Raw genomic sequence first — 21009 nt, 5'->3', positions numbered from 1 at the left:
ACAAAGAAGCGCAAGGGCAAAGGTATGCGATAAACGCGATTTAAAAACCCGCCCTTTTAGAAGGCTAGCGCACTCCGACTTATACCTCTCTTGGAGTTTGTTCAAATGGGTGAGCCGGTGTATCTCAAGGTTGCAAGACTCCAATTTTATTAATGAAATCTCTATTTCGATAGTTCTTAGTCAAGTTTATTTTCAAAAACCAATTTTTGCATCACCTTTATACAACTTATAAACAAAATACAAAAATTAATAAACTTACTAATTACCGAACTATTTAATCAAATAACAAGTTAAGGTGTGCCACCTAAACATGGTCACTATGGTTCATGCAAAAGTTCAATCACGGCTCCCCCTTCCGAAGAAGAGGACCACATGCATCAAGTTACCTTGATTGCGTAAGCCTTTAAACAAAACAAGTTGCAAATAAAACACATATACTTGCTGTCTGGAAATTTCCAGCATCTTTATGACCAGTTTACACCTGTTTCTGGTCCGATTCAGCTTTCGACCAAAACTACAAAGTTGTATCCCTATGTGTTGGGCTTCTACAGTCCAAAGCACGACTCCTAACTCATTACAGATTATTTTATATGATTTTTCTAGTAAACTATCGCACATCAGGAAATTTACACGCAAAAATCACATTGTCACATAATTATCTAATAATTAACCCTAATTATTGGATCAACATGCTTTGCATAATATAACTCTTTATATATCCAGTAAAATCACAATAAATTTTGCATGAATTTCTTGTGATTTTACTATTTATTTAACAATAAATAAAACGATACACATAATCATGCAATTCATCACATAATTTATATCAATTCACAATTCAAAACTTGTTTGAGGGTTTCAATCTCCATTGAATAAGGTTAAAACTTTTAATTAAACAAAACCCTAATTTTTATTTAATTAAAATCAAAATTAATAATTAATTAAAATAAGACAACCACTTTAATTAATTAATTAAAATTCAACCAACCCTTAAACCCCCCTTCAAGTTTTGATCTTTGTAATTAATAGATCACATATGTGGCTCGTGATACCACTGTTAGAATATTAACACATAAACATACAAGATCACGAATAAGCGCAACGGAAGAAATCGAAACATATATGCAATCACATTAATTAACAAAGAGAGAATCGAGATGTGTACCTTATATGCAAAGATCCAATTGAAATAATAATAATAATAATAAGATTATTATTAATGCTTAGGGTTTAAAGCAAAACCCCTCCACGATCGCACACTAGACACCCCGAATAATGTATGCTAGTACCCCGATCACGAACCTAAACAACCCTTTGTTTAATAACCCTTAAACTAAAGTCGAAAACCGAAAACCCTTTTGGGGAGGGGGTTCGGCCGAAACAAAAGAAGAGAGAGAGAGGAGAATATGTTTGTGAATGAATGAATGAAAAACCTTGAATTAACCCTTGTATTTATAGGGTAATTTTAGGTTAACATTACTTGGAAATTAAACAACATCAAGGCTATGGAAAGCCTTGATGAAACCGTACCATGTCATGGACCTAGGTCCAAGCCCACTTTCCAATTTTCACATTTTAATCCTCCTTTTTAATTAATTAAATATAATTAATCCTTTAACTATGTTTAATTAATTATTTCGTGATCAAACTAATTAATATATTACTTTAATTTATCAATTGTTATTATCGAGTTACCGTGTCATTTCGTGTGACCCCGTAGGCTTAAATTATTCCCGGACATGCGACTTATAATAGTATGATCATATGCCAACAAATCTATGGAAAAGAAAAAACAAAGCTTTTCTATACCTTTAAATCCTTAAGATACAATCACAAAACAAAACAAAAAACCAATAAAAACCCAATACGTCAATTCTTTCATCGCGGTGGTGAAGAATTTGGGCAAATACGCCAACAAATACGCCGACTTCTTTAACCCAATACGTTGGAAGTCTGGTGCATTATATTGGTTATTACATTGGTAAATGGTAATACACTACTGACCATTAAAGACAGTATAGTATTCGTCCTATTGTATTGTTAATGTTATACGATGTGTGTGGAGATTTATACAATAAGTTAACAATGAAGCCAATATGAGATATAAATCAAGTGTCAATTGCTTAAAAACTAACGTGAAGGAATGAAATGTTTTTACCCAAAACTAACCTGAATGCGTAATCCAGAGTGTCTTCCTTACAGTTTATTATTAATAACTAGGGCATTTGTTATTAGGCATTTCATTAATTCTTAAATAGTTTAAAAAATATTTAATGCATGCTCATTAATTAATTCAACTATTTAATTAACATTTTTATATATTATTAATAAATAAATGCGTATTTTTATATTTTTAAAAAGTCAGATTTCATAAAATGCATAATAAATAGTGAAATGCATAATAAATAGTATCCAACAAATCTCCTCCCCCCTTTCAACAAAAGATATATAGTTGAATAGACTAATATGTCCCTCACCTCTAAACTATATTATAACATCACATCTATATTTATTTAAAGTACCCTTAATAAAATTTGTTGTATTATAGACCCTTAACTTTTAAAATAACTAAACTATTATTTTACATCAATTGATTTTACAACTATCGTTATCGTATTGTGCGGATATAGTTCTAATGAAATCTGATTAACGTGTGGTTTATACTTTCAAATAGTTTTTGAGTTCTTTTACAAAATAATTAATATGACGTTTACAAAGATCGAGACAACAAATGAGTATATCCTTTGTATTGAACCAGAAAAAACTCACATCATCACGTCACATATAATCCAACTGATAAAAGATAGACAGGAACATTCGAATTTTTCTATATTTATATAATATTTAATAGATTGATAGTAGTAATCTTATTGCTTAATTATATATCGAATCTTTGACAAATTTTAAAGATTCGGATCCACAACGAAAGTGACAATAATGTATATGCTAATTATAGTGATATCTAGCGTGCATCTATCGTCCGGTCACTAAAATGTTACTATTTATAATTTATCTTTACCAATCGTAGGTTAGAACAAAAAAAATTGAAATAATGGCTACTATAATATTATTTTGATCCAACCGACTTTTTTGACACAACGTTAAACATGTTACCAGCTGGTTTGCATATATCACCATCTCTAATTCATAATTAAGTCCCCATAAACATGGACTATATTAATATTTTCTTACCACCAAGGTGGCATATCGATCGGTTAGGCATTCTCAATTCCATTTCCATACAATAAATCAAGAAATATCAAGTTTAAATCTCACTACCAAATATATCATGGGTATGTCTCTAAAAAAAATTAAAAATCAAAAACGGCTACGTGATACAGTTAAGTTCGGCCTCATACTGGTGGTCAAATATTTGTCTAAATAACTTAAATAAAATAAAACCTCGCTCATTTTTCGTTTATTTTTCTTAGTTCAATAATATCATTTAAGATGTTCATCTATAATAAACCCTTATAAAGGGTATTGGAAATAAGAAATTAAGCAATTTTTCATTATTCCTAAAATACCCCTACTTCTATAATCTATAATCTATATCTATAAACCCTTATAAAGCATATTGACTTTTTCTATTTTAGGAAATTCAATATTTTTTTATACCAAAAATACCCTTATTTCTTAATCTTAATTCTCCTATACACCTAATCTATACTTTTATATTATTTAATAAATAAAACAACCTTCTCTTTAGAAGTTATGGAGGAATTATCTAAAATACCATTAAAGATTAAATTACAATATCAGTCATTTATCCAAAATATCTCAATTAATCTTTTATCAATTATCTTTACATCACTTATCTACACCACTCGACGCCACCTCCACCACTAACAGTGACCCCACCACCACATCGTCGCCGCCATAACACCGCTGCATTGCGCGGGTACCGTGCTAGTTCTTATAAAACGATATTAGTCTGTTACATTCTTCGTTCTTCAAGTCAGTTGATTCTTGATCACTTTTCATTATTATTGAATTGAAAATTTTACAAAAAAATATCTTACACTTGGATCGAAATCTTGCCATGTTCGTCTCAACGACTAACAATGTTAATAAATTGTTAACCTTTTGTTTTCATCAAGTGCGTTTTACATGTGGACAACCAATTTTCCTAAACTAACATTTCAAAAGTTATATATTGTCAGATACATTAAATAATTTCTTTCAGATTTATGATTAATAAATCAACTAACTTGAACTAATCATATACTAACAATAAGCATGAAAAAAAGGAAGAAAAGAAAACTCCATAGTCCATATGGTTAGTAGTATTAAATCAAATTTATTTAATAAAAAATTATATTTAATCTTCTAGTAAGTTATATTTGTGTGTGCTCTAAAGTAATGTTTAATGGTTAGAAAACATATAAAAATTAATTTTTCGCATTAAAAAATAATCATGAAAGGGATGTTTTTTAACTTGAGTAATTATGGTGAAATGTGCGAACCTTCGAGATGACAAATGTAATTTACTCTAATAAAAAATGTATGAAAACTTTTTTGACGTTTCATGTAAGGAAAACTTAAACGTACGTGTCTATATATATTTCAATTCTATGTTATATAAAGGATTGAGATCCTTTAAAGTTGGAAGTATAAAATTGACATCCTTAACTTTGGATAATTAAAATTAATGATCAAGATTTAAAAATCAAATTTAAATTATAACCTTTAATTTTAATTTTGAAAGTTAAAATTGGTTAAACTTTATTTATAAAATTGATTATAACTTTAGATTTTTAAAGTAAAATCACTTATGTTTAGATCTAAGATTTGATCATCTCACTAAATAATCTTTTAGAGTTAATTTAATTCATATTTCATCTACTTTTCTTCTCAATTTTAGACCGGAGGGAGTACCTCTCGGCTAGAGCTCGGGCTGGCTGAAGCTGATCGGCTACACTTCCGTCGACCATCGGTTTACCATCAGCTAGTGAAAATCGGGCATGAAATTCGAGTAGCATAACCGATTGATGGCTTCGAATTTCTGAACATTGGGGATAATGGTCCCCCCCCCCAAAAAAAAAAAAAAAAAAAAAAACCGGCTAAATCCGATTTAAAAAAAAAAAACAAACTTTTTTTTAGCTCTCTTTTTCTATCTTTTCACCCATAAAAAACCCATTTATTCTTCCATTTTTTCACCACAACTTCCTTTTAACCAAATCACTTTCATTTTCACTCATCATATTTCACATATCTTTCCTTACTTACGTATTGTTAAATGGCAAATAACAATTCAATGAATCTTCGTGACGTTAAAATGGCGATCCAAGTCCACCTCAATTACGACGCTAATCACCGCTCTGCAATAAACAACGTCATTCAAGGCGTTTCTGAAAACAAAGCAGCTTATCAAGCCGATATCGACCGACTTCAAGCTCCGGGGCGGGTTCGCAACGCCGTTGAAAATGAACATGTGGTGTATTTCGACATAAGATCGACTGGCTGGGTCAACTTATTTTCTAGCTTACCACTGCCACTTCGACTTTGACAACCATCCTAACCCACAGGGAGTTTTGGCAAGGTAGTGTTGGTGGTGGTCAGCATGTCGAGTACTATACTGATTCAGAGGAGGAGTACGTATCTCGTCCACCTGGCGTCCTGAACCATACCGCTACATCCATCGAGATGACGGCGATAGTACTGTGGACTCGGACTATTCCGAGTGTTAATCGTATTTATTATGTGTTTTTAATTATGTAGTTTTATTTTTATTTAAGTATTTAGTTTAATTAGTTGTTTAGCTTCATTTACATATTTTAGTTTTATTTAAGTTTTTCTTAGTCGTATTTAATCATTTTCCATATTATGTATTGTATTTTTAAGTTTAATGAAATTATGTTTTATGTTTATATGCTTTTAATTATATGTAGTAAAATTAAATGAAAAAGAAAAAGAAATTGGGTAGGATTGGGTATGTTATGCCTGCACTTTGGGTATGAATTTAGTAAAATTAAGTAGTTATGAATTGAAAAGTTTTAATTAGAGGATGAATTGGATAGGATTGAATAAGGGAATGTACTCCCTCCACTCTTACATTCCCTAATTAACCTAACTTTTAACTCTTTTGTCATTTATTTTCCTTTTATTTTTTTACAATCCTGACTTTTTCTTACTTTTCATCTATCACCTCAATCTTTTAACAAACACAATCAACGGTGTACACTCACGCAAATCATTGTCGCCATCATCATTATCCGTGAATAAGCCATACGCACATACGATTTTCACTTCAGAGGTAGAAAAATGAAAACCTGTAAACTTTTTCCTTTTTAAATTGATAAAAAGTTACATGAACACCTAATCATGTCCTTTCGTATATTAAATTAATACACATGTTATATTTTAAGAATAACATAATAGCACACATGCGATATATTTAACTATTTATATACCTCGTGCTTGTCTCGTTACAATAATTTAATATAAACATGCATTATCCCTTACTTTATCATATACTAGTCATGTTTAGAGATGAAGTCAAAAATTTTTTTATTAGGGGCAATTTCAAAATTTGTTTGACATATTTAAGTTATATCGAGAATGTAAAAAACTTGGATCCTAGCTCGGGGTTAGAAAATTGACCCTCAGAATAATTTCGTTCTCCACACCGGGTGTAACATTCATATTCAAAAATGCCTAGTTTTTTTTTTAATAAATAAAGACCACAAGTGTCGGGAAAAGTCTTATTAAAATGAAAACTTATTCAATGATAATGTAGGGAATCGGAAAATATAACTTTTTATGAAGTAATTAGCTTGTATATATATCTTTTCTACATACCTATTATAATTATTAAAAATTAAAACATCTTAAGTTTTTTATTCTATCAAATGGAAAGATCTATCTCAAAGTTAATGCTTCGATAATCAATGACTTCTAAAAAATAAACTTATGACAACGAAGATAATATTTGTATGTATTTCCTATTTTTTTTTTTTATTTTGAGAAAAAAATTACATATATACCATTTAAAATTTAAAAATTACATTGTAGCAAACTTGGAATGGGGGCAGAACTGTCCATGGTCATATCCGCATGATGCAACGGTATGTTTCAGTGACGACAACGAGTGGGTACGACGACGATAGCGGTAACAATATAGTTATTAATGGAAAAATATTTAATGAAAAAAGAGGTATTGTAGTTATTTTTTTTAATAAATCTTAAATAGCAAATTAAAAAAAAGCGAAATATAAGATTAGAACTTATGACCTCTAATTTTTAATATTATGCACAAACCACTTGATCTAACTTAATATTTGATTATATTTTGCAAACTAAGGTAGATATTCATTGAATATTAATTTAAACTAATTAAAAGATGTTTATTTATACTTTAGACCGCGTCTTTTTATTAATTCAATGATAATTATCATTGTGTCGTTCTAAAAAAAAATAAAAAAAAATTAAAGATCATTGTTTTAAATGTGATGGTTTTTTATATTATATTTAATATATTTAGATCATAGGAAAAGAATTTTACAATTTATAAATATTTACTTTTCATTAGTCATACTTTAACATATTTGATAAGTATATATTATATATTTATAAATTATAACTTTATTATTTGCATCAGTCGTAAATTGACTATTTTTTATAGGAAAATGATAATGACAGCCTTAAAGGCTGTCACTAACAACATATTACATGCTTAAAAACTTATACATTATATATTAAAACCGCCCCCTGGTTTTTCTAACAGCAAGGTACAAATTTTAATGCACCCAATTAGTTTTTACTGACAACCCTAAGGGTTGTCACTAACAAAACCCTTTTTTATATTATCATAAATTATGAATAATAATGTAATTATCAGTTAATTTTAGTTTACGTTCTCAGTCAGTCCCGCACAACGTGCGAGTTTAATTTAGTTTTAAATAAATTGCTTTACTTAAGGAATTATAATTGTAAATTTAAATATATTAATAACAAAAACATTGATATGCATCAGAAAATGAAAATTATATTGGCTAATATATTATTAAGACAACTTATTTTAATATTTTGGTAGAATAATATTGATTGATATATAGAAATAATATATAGAAACAACATAACAAAATCATGATCAAATTCTGAGCCCATTCAAAAGATTATATTAATATGATCTCTGTTCAATTAGAGTAAGAGATCACATTGTTATTATACATGTTTATCAAAATTGATCATGGTCAACTTCCCTCGACATAACCTTTTTTTTTAAGAAAAGGTAAAGAAAAGCCTTCCCTTCACATAAAAGACATATTTGCGTTCGATGGTATTAATAATAAGAGAAATGAAACGTGCATAAAAAAAACTTGTACCTTCCATATTAAAAGTCCGCCCCTGATTTTCATAGTAAATGTACAAATAATTTATGCACCTTAACAAACCCCTAATAATAATTAGATAGTTTGGAAACACCGTGTAGTGGGTACCAATTATCGTCTTTTTTGCCTTTTTTTTCTTCTTTAAAGACAATACCCTACCTACTTCTCCGTATAATAGTTGGCGAAAAAGTAAATGAAATGTTTGATAAAAGAAGAAATATGTTTTAAGGAAAAAAATTGTTAATTTTTTTTTTACAACAACAACAATAAAAAAAAACCCACATGTAATCAAAATAAAACCAAAGTTAAACAAATGTTAAGAAAAGGAAGCCAAATATGAAACGAAAACAAAAAATACGCAAACTATATAAAACAAATGTTTCCAAAAAGTAAAGATAAAAATGGAAATTGAGAGTGTAAAATGACATTTTTAAAATCTAAAAATAAATAGGCAATAAACAAAACGAGAGGAATAAAATGTAAATATCAAAATTTAGAATTTTGAAACAAAAGATAGGCCAAAGGGGCAACTCAGTTTTAAACCCTCAACCTATCATTTCAGGAACGGATTTCCTATGGGGCAGCGGGGTCAATTGCTTTACTCTAATTTTAGTACAATGTAAATTCTTAAAATTTAAATGTTATACTTGTAATTTTTTTTTAAAAAAATAAGGAAAAACAAATAGGCATATATACAAATATTATCTTCGTTGTCATAAACATATCTTTTGGAAGTCATTGGTTATCGAAATATTAATTTTGAGATAGATTGTTTCCATTGGAATAATAAAAAACTTGAGTTATTTTAATTTTAATAGAAAAAATGAAAAAGTTTTAAAAAGAAAGTTTTCTCTGTTTGGGTATACAAATATGTAATACATTAACAGTTTAACTGTTTTGGGAAAATTTATTTTCTTTCAAATTATTCTATATATTTATCAAAAAAAAAAAAAACTAATTATAATATTCATAATAGTTATATAGGAAAGATATATATAAGCTAAATATTTAATAGAAAAAGATATATTTTTCGGGTTTAATGCATTATGGTTTACGTTTTCGTTTCGTTAGACCTTGTCCGTCATATGTGGTCTATACATATTAAAAAAACTGATAGTTTTTAAATATAAGTGTTAAACCTGGTGTGGGGAAAAAAAATTCTTTTGAGAGTCCATTTTCTATTTCCGAGCTAGGGCCTAGTTTTTTTAAATTATCGAATACCTCTTATAAGTATGACAAATAACTTTTAAAATGATCCTCACATATAAAAATTTCTGAGACAAAATAGACCCCAACGCACCTTTTCTAAACAATTTTTGTTTTATAAATCCTAAACTAGGTATATATTCTATTTTCTTAATAGTTATACTTTATGTTTTAAAACTTATGTTTTATTATTCACATTGATTCTAAAAATTTATTTATAAATTGTTGAAAGATCTAACATTCTTATTTTCTAACATATGATAGATTAACAAACAAATTACAAATAAATCTTCGGCCAATTAAATTAATTTTTTTTCTTGATTGGTCCACATTACATGGAGACATGGAGTATGTGTTTGTAACAATTTATCTGCAATTGCCATTATCTATCAATAAATTAAAACATGATTGACATATTCTTGAAACGACGTGTGGTGTAATCCTTAATCCATATGTGTCTTTTTAATTTATTTATATTATAAAAATTAGCTTTTTTAGTTGTATATAAATTCAATTTCCGTATTAGACTTAGAATTAAATTCCAACTCTTGCTTTATTTATACAAAATACATTATAACCTTAAATGATTGATCTTTTTCCCATTAATATATTGTCTATTTTTCTTTCTCAATTTTTTAACTCATATTATTTATATTAATAATAATAAGTTATTACATGACAACTTCAAAAAATTGAGTTTACATTCGAAATCACAAGGTTATTTGCCATCATCCACTATGCTTACAAGTTTCGATTTTGATGTGCTTTTAAAAGTTTAAGGTAAATCCAAAATTCTAACTACATATATTATATTTATCATTACTGTTTAATATAATTTAGCTTCGATCATCGATTTACTTTAACAACAATTTATTTTCATACTCACAAATCATGTACAAGATATATTCGAATTTATTTATGATACAATCTATATAGTTAGCGTATATCGTACGATTATTAGGACTAGTATTTTTATATATAACATTCTTCTAAACCGAGTAAACCCGGCTATCTATACGAGTTTATGTGTAAATTTGATGGGCTTATGTGGGATTTTTTTTCTTATTTTTTATTGGGCTTTTAATAATGAATTATATGGGTCCATCACTCAATTGCACTTCAGGGGACAAGGGCCCAACAAGTTACCAAACAGGTCGAAATCGCATTCTAATATCAGAAAAGTGGTAAGTTATATATATAAAAAAATCCTCTTATATTAGGTGAGTTCTAAATCATATATGTATAAACTAGGTATTTTACCCCGCATGATGTGCGGCTAGCTAAAAAGATTATTTTATACATTAGTAAATAGCTATTCTATAGGTTTATTATGTAAAAATTGATTATGTTATAGTTCATGGTTAATTCATGTATCACTCTGGTCACCCTTTGCTTTTTCGGACATGTCGATAGCACAGTCATTTAACCTACTATAGTGATTACACATCCCTTCTAAGAACATTTAACCTAAGATATTTTGATATCATCAACAACACCATTTGTGTAGCCATAATTCGCGTAAAAATGTATTCACCTCATAGATTAACACTACAACAAATCAAACGTATATCGATAATGTAGCATGTTATCTATTCATCAAACGTAATAATATGTACAAAGTAAGAAACCAAACATGACAAAAATTTAGTCATATAAAATACACATAAATTTAGTCATATGAAATACACATTAATACAATACGAATAAGTAAAAAAAAACCCAATAAGATAAATAAGAAAAAATCATTATAGTTTTTGCTTTTTATTACATAATAGCCTTTGTTTTATGATTAGAATAATAACCAACTTTAGTTAAAGTTTCGGCAAAAAGAAAAAGAAAAAAAAAAGAGAAACAACAAAATTGATTGGTCATATATAATCTAATAATATATTCAAATAATTTCTAAAATTTGATATAGTTTTTAAAGTTGTATATATTTTAATAAATAATATTATTTTTGTCAAATATGTGTGCCAATTTAGTAGATGCATGGACGTTATTTTATTTTTTTAATATGAGTTTTGATATTATTTTTTTTATCTTGTGTATATAATTATGATTAATATATTATATTTAACAAAATAAAATAGATTATTTTGAGAATAAATAAAGGTTATAAAATAAATATATTGTAAAAAATGTATGAAAATGCCACGTAGGATAAAATCCTATGTGGCAATATTTAAAATTAGCTTTAGATTGAAAGAAAGTTTTAGAAAGCTAGAATTCTTATTGTTTTAGTATATATATAGATAAGTTTTAGGGTTTATATATGTATTTGCTCGATTAATTATTTAATTTTAATTTATTTAATCTGGGGATTTATTTGTAGGAAAAGTTAATTTGATTGTTGACTTTAGTGTTTATAAAGTTTATTTATTTTTTTATTTTCAAAGAAGAGTTATGAGTTAGTGGCTCAGTTAGTAATTTTATTTTAATCTATTTTCATAATCTTAGTTTGAGTAGTTAGACTCATTATATGCATAGGATGAGTTGGAGTGTCTTATATGGGATTGTGTAGAATAGTTCTCGTAGTTAAAGGTGTATAGTGATGTAGATGCCAAGGTTTAAAATAGGGTAGTTTATTATTATTTGATGTAATCTCTATATCTATTATAAATAAATAAAAGTGAATTGTTTTTAAAAATTAGAAATATTTCATATACCTTGTTTAAAAAAAATGATGTCATAGTACAAAAAATATGTTTCTTTTTAAATTACCCATTAATTTTCTTTTTCTTTTTTAATTTTTCATTCAATTTTTATCTAGATATATTATATTATTTACTCTAACATATTTATGACTCGTCAATATGATTTTTTTTATTATTATTTGCTCATTGTATACCTTGTTTTAAAAAAAGATGATGTCATAATACAAAAAATATTTTTCTTTTTAAATTAACCATTAATTTTCTTTTTTAATTTTCCATTCAATTTTTATCTAGATATATTATTTTCACTTACATATTTTTGACTTGCATCATCGTCAGTTTGATTCTTTTATTATATTTGCTCATTGCATAGTAACCAAAAGTTTCAAAAATACAATATGTACCGGTGTTTTGAATCTTTCAAATGATTGTTATTTTCAAAGTTTTATTAAATTTGATAATGTTAAGATCAAAGTTTATCTATTACAATTTTTTTTTATCTTGTATTTATAATAGAAACATGTTTTTAACTGTCCCGGATTAAATCCGGATTGATTAGCTAGTTTAATAGAATACTATAATTGCCGTTAAGAAAATGTGAGGTAGAAAGATTAGATCTCTTTTTTGGTCTAATAAACGTATGTAATAAACTTTTTGCCTTTCCGAAGTAATTTTTGCGAAATCAAAAGACACTGCTGGGTCAATAATTAAATTGGGTTAGGTAAGTGCTTTAGGCCCCCAAATTTAAAAGGCCTCCAATTTTAACCTAGATTTAGATTTTTTTTTTACATGAGTTTTTTTTACTTGGTTTTTTTTAACATAAGGTAGCAGTCACTAACCCTGTGTTCTTGAGTTTTTTGTTGGAAAGAAAGAGAAAGGTCGTAAAAGATTTTAAAATTCATTGTGTTGTTGAGTTTTATTTAAGAGAAAAGAAAAGGAAAGATTTAGAAAGAGAATCTAGTACATTTTGTTTAACATTCTTTCCTTTCATTTTTGGGATGATTTGGAAGGAAGGAAAGTCTACCCTTCTCTTCCATCCATCTCTCTTCTCCTCTATCCCTTTCCTTTAAAAATTATCTTGAGAACACACTATAAGACACCACAAATATGTGTATGTGTAGTGGATTAAAAAACAACTGCTTAAATCATAGATCAATATATCTTCAATGAGATCATATTATTCCATCTTCTTATAACTGTATAATTTCTTGTAGTCTATGACTTAAAGACATTATCTTTTTATATATTGATTTTATTTTGGTTAGTAATAATTTATCTCAAGCAAGTTTATTCATGTGTTTATACATCACCATTATTATTTGATTTGAACTTCAAACTTGTATCTTATGCCCGAATAGAAGAGGAGAATATTGCTAGAGATTTTATAAAGAAGGCCTCCAAAATCGATTTTGTTTAAGGCTAAAAAAAACGTTGAGTCGGTTCTGTAAAAAGACAAATGTGGAAGAAAAACATTGTAATATTCCCTCATTTGTTGTCGCTTGTTTCATAAAAAGAAGTTCAAACATAATAAATTAAACAGAGGGATAAAAACAAGCACCGTGAGTTTGAGATGTGTTTTCGTTTTGAGCGTGACCAGTTACCCAACCAGCCGCGCCCCATCTGTTTTGCTAGTGTTATTATCTTCAAGCGATAGCTTGCTACAAGTTTGATCTTTTATTCTTTTTATCTATAGATTTATCCTACCCACATGTTCGCGCGATGCGGCGGTGTCGTGGTGGCGGCGGCGGCGGCGGCGGCTTTATCATTAGCTTGCAAAAAGTTGTTTTTATCCATACATTTATATGGGTAGCTCACAATTGTGACAACCCATTACAATGGTTTGTTTGCTTGATTAAACTAATTTATTTTAACTAAAACAAATATGTACTTCTGATAACAAATACTCGTATATACGTGACTTCCCATTTAATTGAATTTAAAATTTTTTGGGCAATCTATTACAGTCAGCAAGCTCGTAAACTTATTAAAAGCATATATTTAATTAGAACATGTGATGAGGTACTAGGCTTCTATAAATGTTTATCTCATTTGGAAGTTCAATATCCTTAAGCATAATGCATAGACGAATGCAAACAAGAAGCAAAAACCGATTAGAACAGCAGCAACCGGACCCATGAAATCTAGTCTATAACCATAATGATCTTTGATATAGGAATTCATGGGTGGGTCATATGACATCCAAGGTACTGTGATTGTGTCTTCAATATCATGGTACTGCGAAACGATGAACCCATACACGGTCCAGGCCAAAGGACAAATCCAGTAGTACCACACCCACCATTTTGGAATTCTCTGAAGTTCAAGGGTACCGTAAGTTTAGCTTTAATTAGTTGAGTCAGGCCGGTAATTATTACAAGATGTGTTTCCATAAAGATTTAAGCAAATTATTTCAAAGAATGAGTAGATATAGAGTTGAAGATGACGTACGGGTCTAGGAATGAAAAAACCTGAAAAGATATTGAACACTGCATAAAATGAAGCTGCAAATATGGCTGCCACTTGATCGTTTGGTGTGATAGAAACAGTCATCATACCGTAGTATGTGAAATAAAGAAATGAAAAGAAGATGACGAAAAAAAACCAAAAAAATTTGGCTGCTTTCCATTCAAACGACACCATGGCGTACACAATCAGAGTGTAATATGTCGCTTGGACAAACACATATGGTATCTCTACAATCACCTGAACAAATATCCGTTTCTTAGAAGCTAAAACCAAACATATATATTGGGAAAATTATCAGTTGATGTTGAGTGATTTTTGTTTAATTTTATCAAAAAGTTGTATATTTGGGCAAAAAACTAACCTGTGCCATGGCGTATGGGAATGATGAGTACATCCCAGCTGCCCTTTCTCGATAAAAGACTGTTCTTTCTGTGGCGACTACTGGCTGCACTGTCTGGCAATTGTTCATACCAACAAAGAATACAGCACTATACATAGACCCGATGATTGTGGTCAAATTGCCGTTGTTCTCTCTAAAAAAGCAAAATTAATCATTAGATGATGAGTTTCATAATATAATCAAGATTGATGCTCTTTTTAAACTGTTTTATAACTAATAACCTTTTTTTGCCAATCTTCCAAAACATTGTTCCAACCATAAGTGCAGCAGCCAAGGTATAGAAATTGCGAACAAGGTTATAATCAGGATTTCTCCAGTAACTCTTCCACATCTTCCATAAACAAGACTTAAATTGTCCCCATGAAGATTGACAATGTTGTGTTTCAAAATGAAGATCTGTTGCTCCAGGAAGTGGTGTGCTCAACTCCATTACTAATGCTTTGTTCCTCCTTTTTGGCATACATGTAAGTTTTTTTTTTTTTTTTATCAAAAAAGAAAACAGAACATAGATGATTTTGTATCACTATATAACCGTTACAAAATAAGGCTTACTGATACAGGGATGATGATCTGTAATACTCAGCAAAATCGATGCCAAGGCGAATCTCAGCAGCACCTGAACTAACTTCCAACATCCATGTTGCTGGATTGTATTTTTCAGCAAACTTTGGAATCCCAGGAACTTCCTGATCATATATATGACGTATTACTAATTAATAAAGTTTTACTACTTCCATCCAATCTAAATACCATAGTTTGACATTTTGGGTCTTTCTTGTTTAACTTTGACCATCAATATATTTATTTGTGTTATATAATATTTGCTGTAAAATATATGAATGGATATGTGGTTTTAAATTTATTTTACATTGATATAATTTTTATCAACTATTATATAACATGGACAAAAATATTTACGGTCAAATTTGTTAAAGAAAGAATCCGGAAGTCAAACTAGGAAATTTAAATTGGGACGGCGTATGTCAAATATTTTCAATTTGCTAGAGTAGTTGGTAACTATGCATGTGAAATACCTCAAAATAATCTATGATGTTTTGAGAATTTTGGCCCAAGGGTCCTGCATAAATAACCTGTCCTCCTCTTTTCATTAGCAACAACTCATCAAAAGATTCAAATATATCAATGCTGGGTTGATGGATGGTGCAAACAACTGTTCTCCCTGTGTCGACAGTGTTTCTCACCGTCCTCATAACAATGGCTGCTGCCCTTGCATCAAGCCCTGAAGTCGGTTCATCCATGAAGATGATTGATGGATTAGCAACAAGCTCCACTGCAATTGTTAGTCTTTTCCTCTGTTCTGTTGATAAACCTGTAACCCCCGGAAGTCCCACTATTGCATCCTTAATACTTTCTAGTTCAACTAGCTCCATCACTTCACCTACAAAGATCTGAAAGGTAATACACATAAAGCCCGGAATCAATACTTCATCTTTAATTATACAAAAGAATCTGAAAGGTAATTAACATCTCATATTTTCTTGGTATGCAGGCTTACAAAGAAAAGCAAATTTTGTGGTTTCATTTTATTACCATTTTCTCTTTATTGGTTAGTTCTTTTGGGAGCCGAAGACAAGCCGAGTAAATCAATGATTCATGAACAGTGACTTGGGGAGAGTGGATGTCAGTTTGCTCGCAATACCCAGAAATTCTAGCAAAAGTTTCCTGTTTCTTTGGGAAACCTGATACTTTTATAACTCCTTCAATATAACCACCTGTCTTTCTTCCTGCTAAAACATCCATCAATGTCGTTTTACCGGCACCACTGACTCCCATCAATGCAGTCAGGACTCCGGGCCTAAAAGCACCTGTTACTTCACGAAGTAACTGCAACCTATTTTCTGCCACACCCTGTTCTCTCATTTCCTATTTTAATCAATAATATTAACAAAACAGCTGACAAAGTAACATTATGTAGAAGGGGAAAAAACAGAAGGGGGATATACTTGGGGCATATCAACGAAATAGCTCATGCTATCAAACGACATGGCAAGTGGCGTAAACGGAAAAATCCTTCGCGTCTTGTGAGCAACAGCATTAGAATCACAAGACTCAGACTGACTTGTTGTGTTCTGCACTGTCCCCATGGCTTCTTCTTTGGAGATGATTGCTTGTCGTTTTCCAGGGGCTGATTGATTAGTTGAAGATTTAGGAAGGTTAGCCACCAATAAAAGTACTTGGGAAATTACTATTTATTGCCTCTAGATTGAAGCATGACTTACGCTCTAAGTACATGAGAGAAAAAGTGAACAGGACATTGAAGAGAATCGCAAACCCAAGAAGAGAGGCAATACCAATCCAGAACCAGCTTTTTTGGGTTGGAATATCCATGCTTTTTAGTACTGCTATCCCTAATCTAGTTACATTATTCGAACTCTGTGAACATCAATCAAAACATAAGAAATCTTATTACTTTTTCTTATAGCTAGATATGAAATTTTTGAAGCACCAACTGATGACTAATTACCATTCTGTTCATCCACCTAGGAGCATAGAACTCGTTTATTGTTATTGCTTTAAAACCATAGGAAACCGGTGATAGCCAAGTCGCCCATTCCCACCAATTAGGGATCTGAGCTTTAGGAAGGATAAAACCGCCTAAAAGAAATACGAGTAAAAGTGCAAGGATTCCACCAGCGTTCCCAATGTTCATTGTTCTACAGAGTCCAGCGATCAGCCTAAAAAGCCCCCCTGCTACAGTTTGGACCACAAACACCAAAAGGAAGTGTTTAAAGAACCTGTACACCAACAATTGCTTTTTTGTTTAAAATAAATAGTGTCAACTCATAAATAGTATTCGTATTAGGAAACAACAGCAATTAGTTACCTGCTAGCTTCAGGGGCGAATTCAACACCGTAATATAGTATGGCCATCCAAGCAACACACTGCAAAAAACATATTGGTACACGAAGCAAAAATGTTGGAAGTGTATAAGCCCATGGTGGGTGGAACAGAAGATCTCTTTGCTTAAAAAGTACAGGAATTCTTGCTATAGTGAGGGAGATTTCAGCTAGACCATCAAACATGTTTATGAGCAAGCTTAACAAAAGTGCCCCTATATAGATTGTACCATCATCTTCATTCCTGGTGTGCATTCTGGTTCTAAAAAATAAGGTCATACTAATAAAAGCTAAAATAACGAATTGTGTACTTTTGAAAATGTACACAAAACTGTTGCGCTTTAACAATAGCCATTCTTTATTCCATGAGGCCTTCAACATCTCTCTTTTGGAGACCAAGTATTTCTTGAAGACTAGGGCTGCTTTGTGGCTTTGGGTTTTGTCATATGAGATTGACAACTCATTTTTTAAGCTCTCGCCCACATGGAAACTCTTGAAACACTGTTGAAATTCACTGACTGGGATATATCTGTATGGTTTGTTTCTATCTGCCCAATATTGCTCTTGATCCTTTCGGGAGGTGACCTGTAATGAGGATATAATATATAGATAAATTTGTAAGACAAAAATTATTTTTTCAATGGTAGTTTGTACCTCTTGCAAGAAGTCAGCAGTGCCTTTTCTCTCAGGACACCTGAATCCGCAACCCTCAAAGAACTCAAGCGCATTTTCGCGTGGTCCTTGATACACAATCTGCCCCTCTGATAGTAGTATGACGTCATCAAAAAGATCAAAGGTCTCCGGAGCGGGCTGTAGTAGAGACATCATGATTGTTGACTCGGTGTGGTGAGCAATTTGCTGCAAACATTTCACTATCTGAAATGTAGTTGAGCTGTCTAGACCTGTTGAGATCTCATCCATGAAAAGAGTTTTTGCTGGCCCAACAAGCATTTCTCCTATTTTCATTTGAGGAGTAAAATCATTTATCAGAGAAGTTCTTTTAAATTAGATCTAGAACTTATGAAGATGGTTATGTAGTTTTTCATCAAGCACTGGAAGATTTATAATGAGGTCGAACATAATTTTGAATTTGCATGACAAAGTGTGTGTGTTTGTTCGAGAGTGATATAGAAAAGGAGTTTACCTGTGGTAACTCGCTTCTTCTGTCCACCAGATATTCCTCGCCTCATAGCATCACCAACAAAGGTGTCACTGCAAATATCGAGGCCTAATATCTGTTTTCATTATAAAAATATTTTGGTCAGAGCTAGGAACCCGGCCAGTGCATAAACATCAACTTAATCAGAACATAGAAACTGTTGGAAATAAAACCAATATCCCACAATGAAAAAAGAATAAACGATAAGCATGTACATAAGCTTGTAGGCCACTCCCTTTATCACCATAGTGTTTTAGGGTGGACCCATTTGGACTAAAAACGGTCTTAACAGAAAGATAACTGATGTTAAATAGCTTTATCTTACTCTAAGAGTGTAGTACGTGATTAAGCTGCTAGCATCTCCTTCTATGGCAGTTGCCTTCATGAAAAGGTCAACTTCAGCTTCAGGGAAAATCCCTGCTTGCTTCTCTCTTCTTGCAAGCTCCGTCAGCATATCTATATCTTGTAATGCATCATATCCTTTGTGTTAATACAATAGTACGTACCTACATGCAAAATAAACCATTACCTAATCTGGATCCGACCCCTTGGCACCTTGCTGAGAAATCTAAAGTTTCCTTGACTGTCATTTCTCCAACATGAACATCGTTCTGGCTGATGAAGGCTGATGTTTTTTGAGGTATGAATTCAGTGAGCTTATGACCGTTGTAAGTGATCTCTCCATCAACCTTCACATGTTAGTTACACGTTATTTAGTACTCGTATCAATTATACTCTACATCTTTATCTCACGGGTCATGTTTATTTTTAATGTGCATACTGACCTTTAAGCTTGAATCAAGCTTTCCAGCCAAAGCTAACAAAAGTGTTGTCTTCCCAGAAGATGGTGGCCCCAACAGAAGTCCCATTCTATCACACCACACAATGCATTGTAATTACTTATGGTTAGCTACTCTCTTTTGGGATGATTAGAACCCAATCTTATACACAAACGAACACACTCATGTGTAAAATGTATATACAATTGTGTGTACCTTGATGGTTTGATGATTCCGGATACATCTTTAAGAATGGTGAGTTTAGTTTTCTTAGACATATTTATCCCAATAGAACCTAAAATCGACTCTATAGCATTTCGAGCGGCATTTGGCAGTGATGGAAGTGCTCTGTTACCAATGTAGCAATCTGCCTCTATCGTTAAGTTTTGAAACCGGACTTCAACTGTTGGAAGAGAGATGCCAACCCTGATATCCAGTAAGGGTCACGTTACGCAGTTAAGTGAAAAGATATATAAGAAAGACATTAATTAAGAAGATGAAGGCCGGCTTACTTATCCACACGATCTTTGAACTTTTTCAAGAACCTTCCGTTATCTTCTTCAGCAATCTTAAAGACCTTGTTGATGAACTCTTGTTGACCATTCTTATCTAGCTCACGTACGTCCAGCAACATCTTATCAGTCGTTGGCATGTTTTGTGAATCCACTGGACTATAATATGGCATGAAGATGGTGGTTCGTACACGATTGTAGGTGGAAAGTTTCTCCAGAGCAGCCCATCTCAAAGCCTCTTCGTCTTCCATAGAGTGTTGGCTGCTCCGGCCATGATGGCTACTATTAACACCACCGATGGAGAACACATCCTCCATTCCCAAACTTCCAGTTGCTCTACTCAAACTTCTGCCTATGCTCCTGACGATGCTAACTCTATTTTGTTCCTCCATCAATCTTTACTTTAGGAGTCCCTAATTTTCAAAAGATTACCCTCCCAACTGTTAGCACTTAAGTTTGAATGTATTAGTCCAGTTCACATAGAAGTAAAATCTTGAAACTAATTCTTATATATGGGATTTTGCCTAAGATAAATACAAGCTGCCATCATAATTGGTCATGTGTCTTTTACAAAGTATAGCATAGATACAAGCATGCATATAGGCAATAACTAATACTCCAACCAATCAAATTAAACCCAC

The 21009-nt window shown here is 31.0% G+C and overlaps 1 protein-coding gene across 1 annotated transcript; it reads right to left on the bottom strand.

Annotated features, from left to right (window-relative positions):
• Positions 1 to 14190: 14190 nt before the first annotated feature.
• LOC122586660 (ABC transporter G family member 35-like) lies at positions 14191 to 20784 on the bottom strand. Its single transcript, XM_043758638.1, has 18 exons — positions 20369 to 20784; positions 20073 to 20282; positions 19863 to 19947; positions 19607 to 19766; positions 19403 to 19533; positions 19063 to 19153; positions 18573 to 18874; positions 17905 to 18503; positions 17545 to 17815; positions 17300 to 17453; positions 17024 to 17205; positions 16611 to 16943; positions 16094 to 16468; positions 15612 to 15745; positions 15281 to 15508; positions 15021 to 15192; positions 14642 to 14896; positions 14191 to 14506 (listed from the first exon to the last, which is right to left on the bottom strand). The coding sequence occupies exons 1-18, from the start codon at positions 20758 to 20760 to the stop codon at positions 14234 to 14236; spliced, it is 4347 nt and encodes a 1448-aa protein (XP_043614573.1). The 5' UTR covers positions 20761 to 20784; the 3' UTR covers positions 14191 to 14233.
• Positions 20785 to 21009: the final 225 nt, after the last annotated feature.

The sequence above is a fragment of the Erigeron canadensis genome, chromosome 2 (genome assembly GCF_010389155.1).
Source record: "Erigeron canadensis isolate Cc75 chromosome 2, C_canadensis_v1, whole genome shotgun sequence".
In the NCBI taxonomy this organism is placed as follows: domain Eukaryota; kingdom Viridiplantae; phylum Streptophyta; class Magnoliopsida; order Asterales; family Asteraceae; genus Erigeron; species Erigeron canadensis.
The sequence above is the reverse complement of the archived record's forward strand: the minus strand, read 5'-3'. Positions and strand labels throughout refer to the sequence as shown.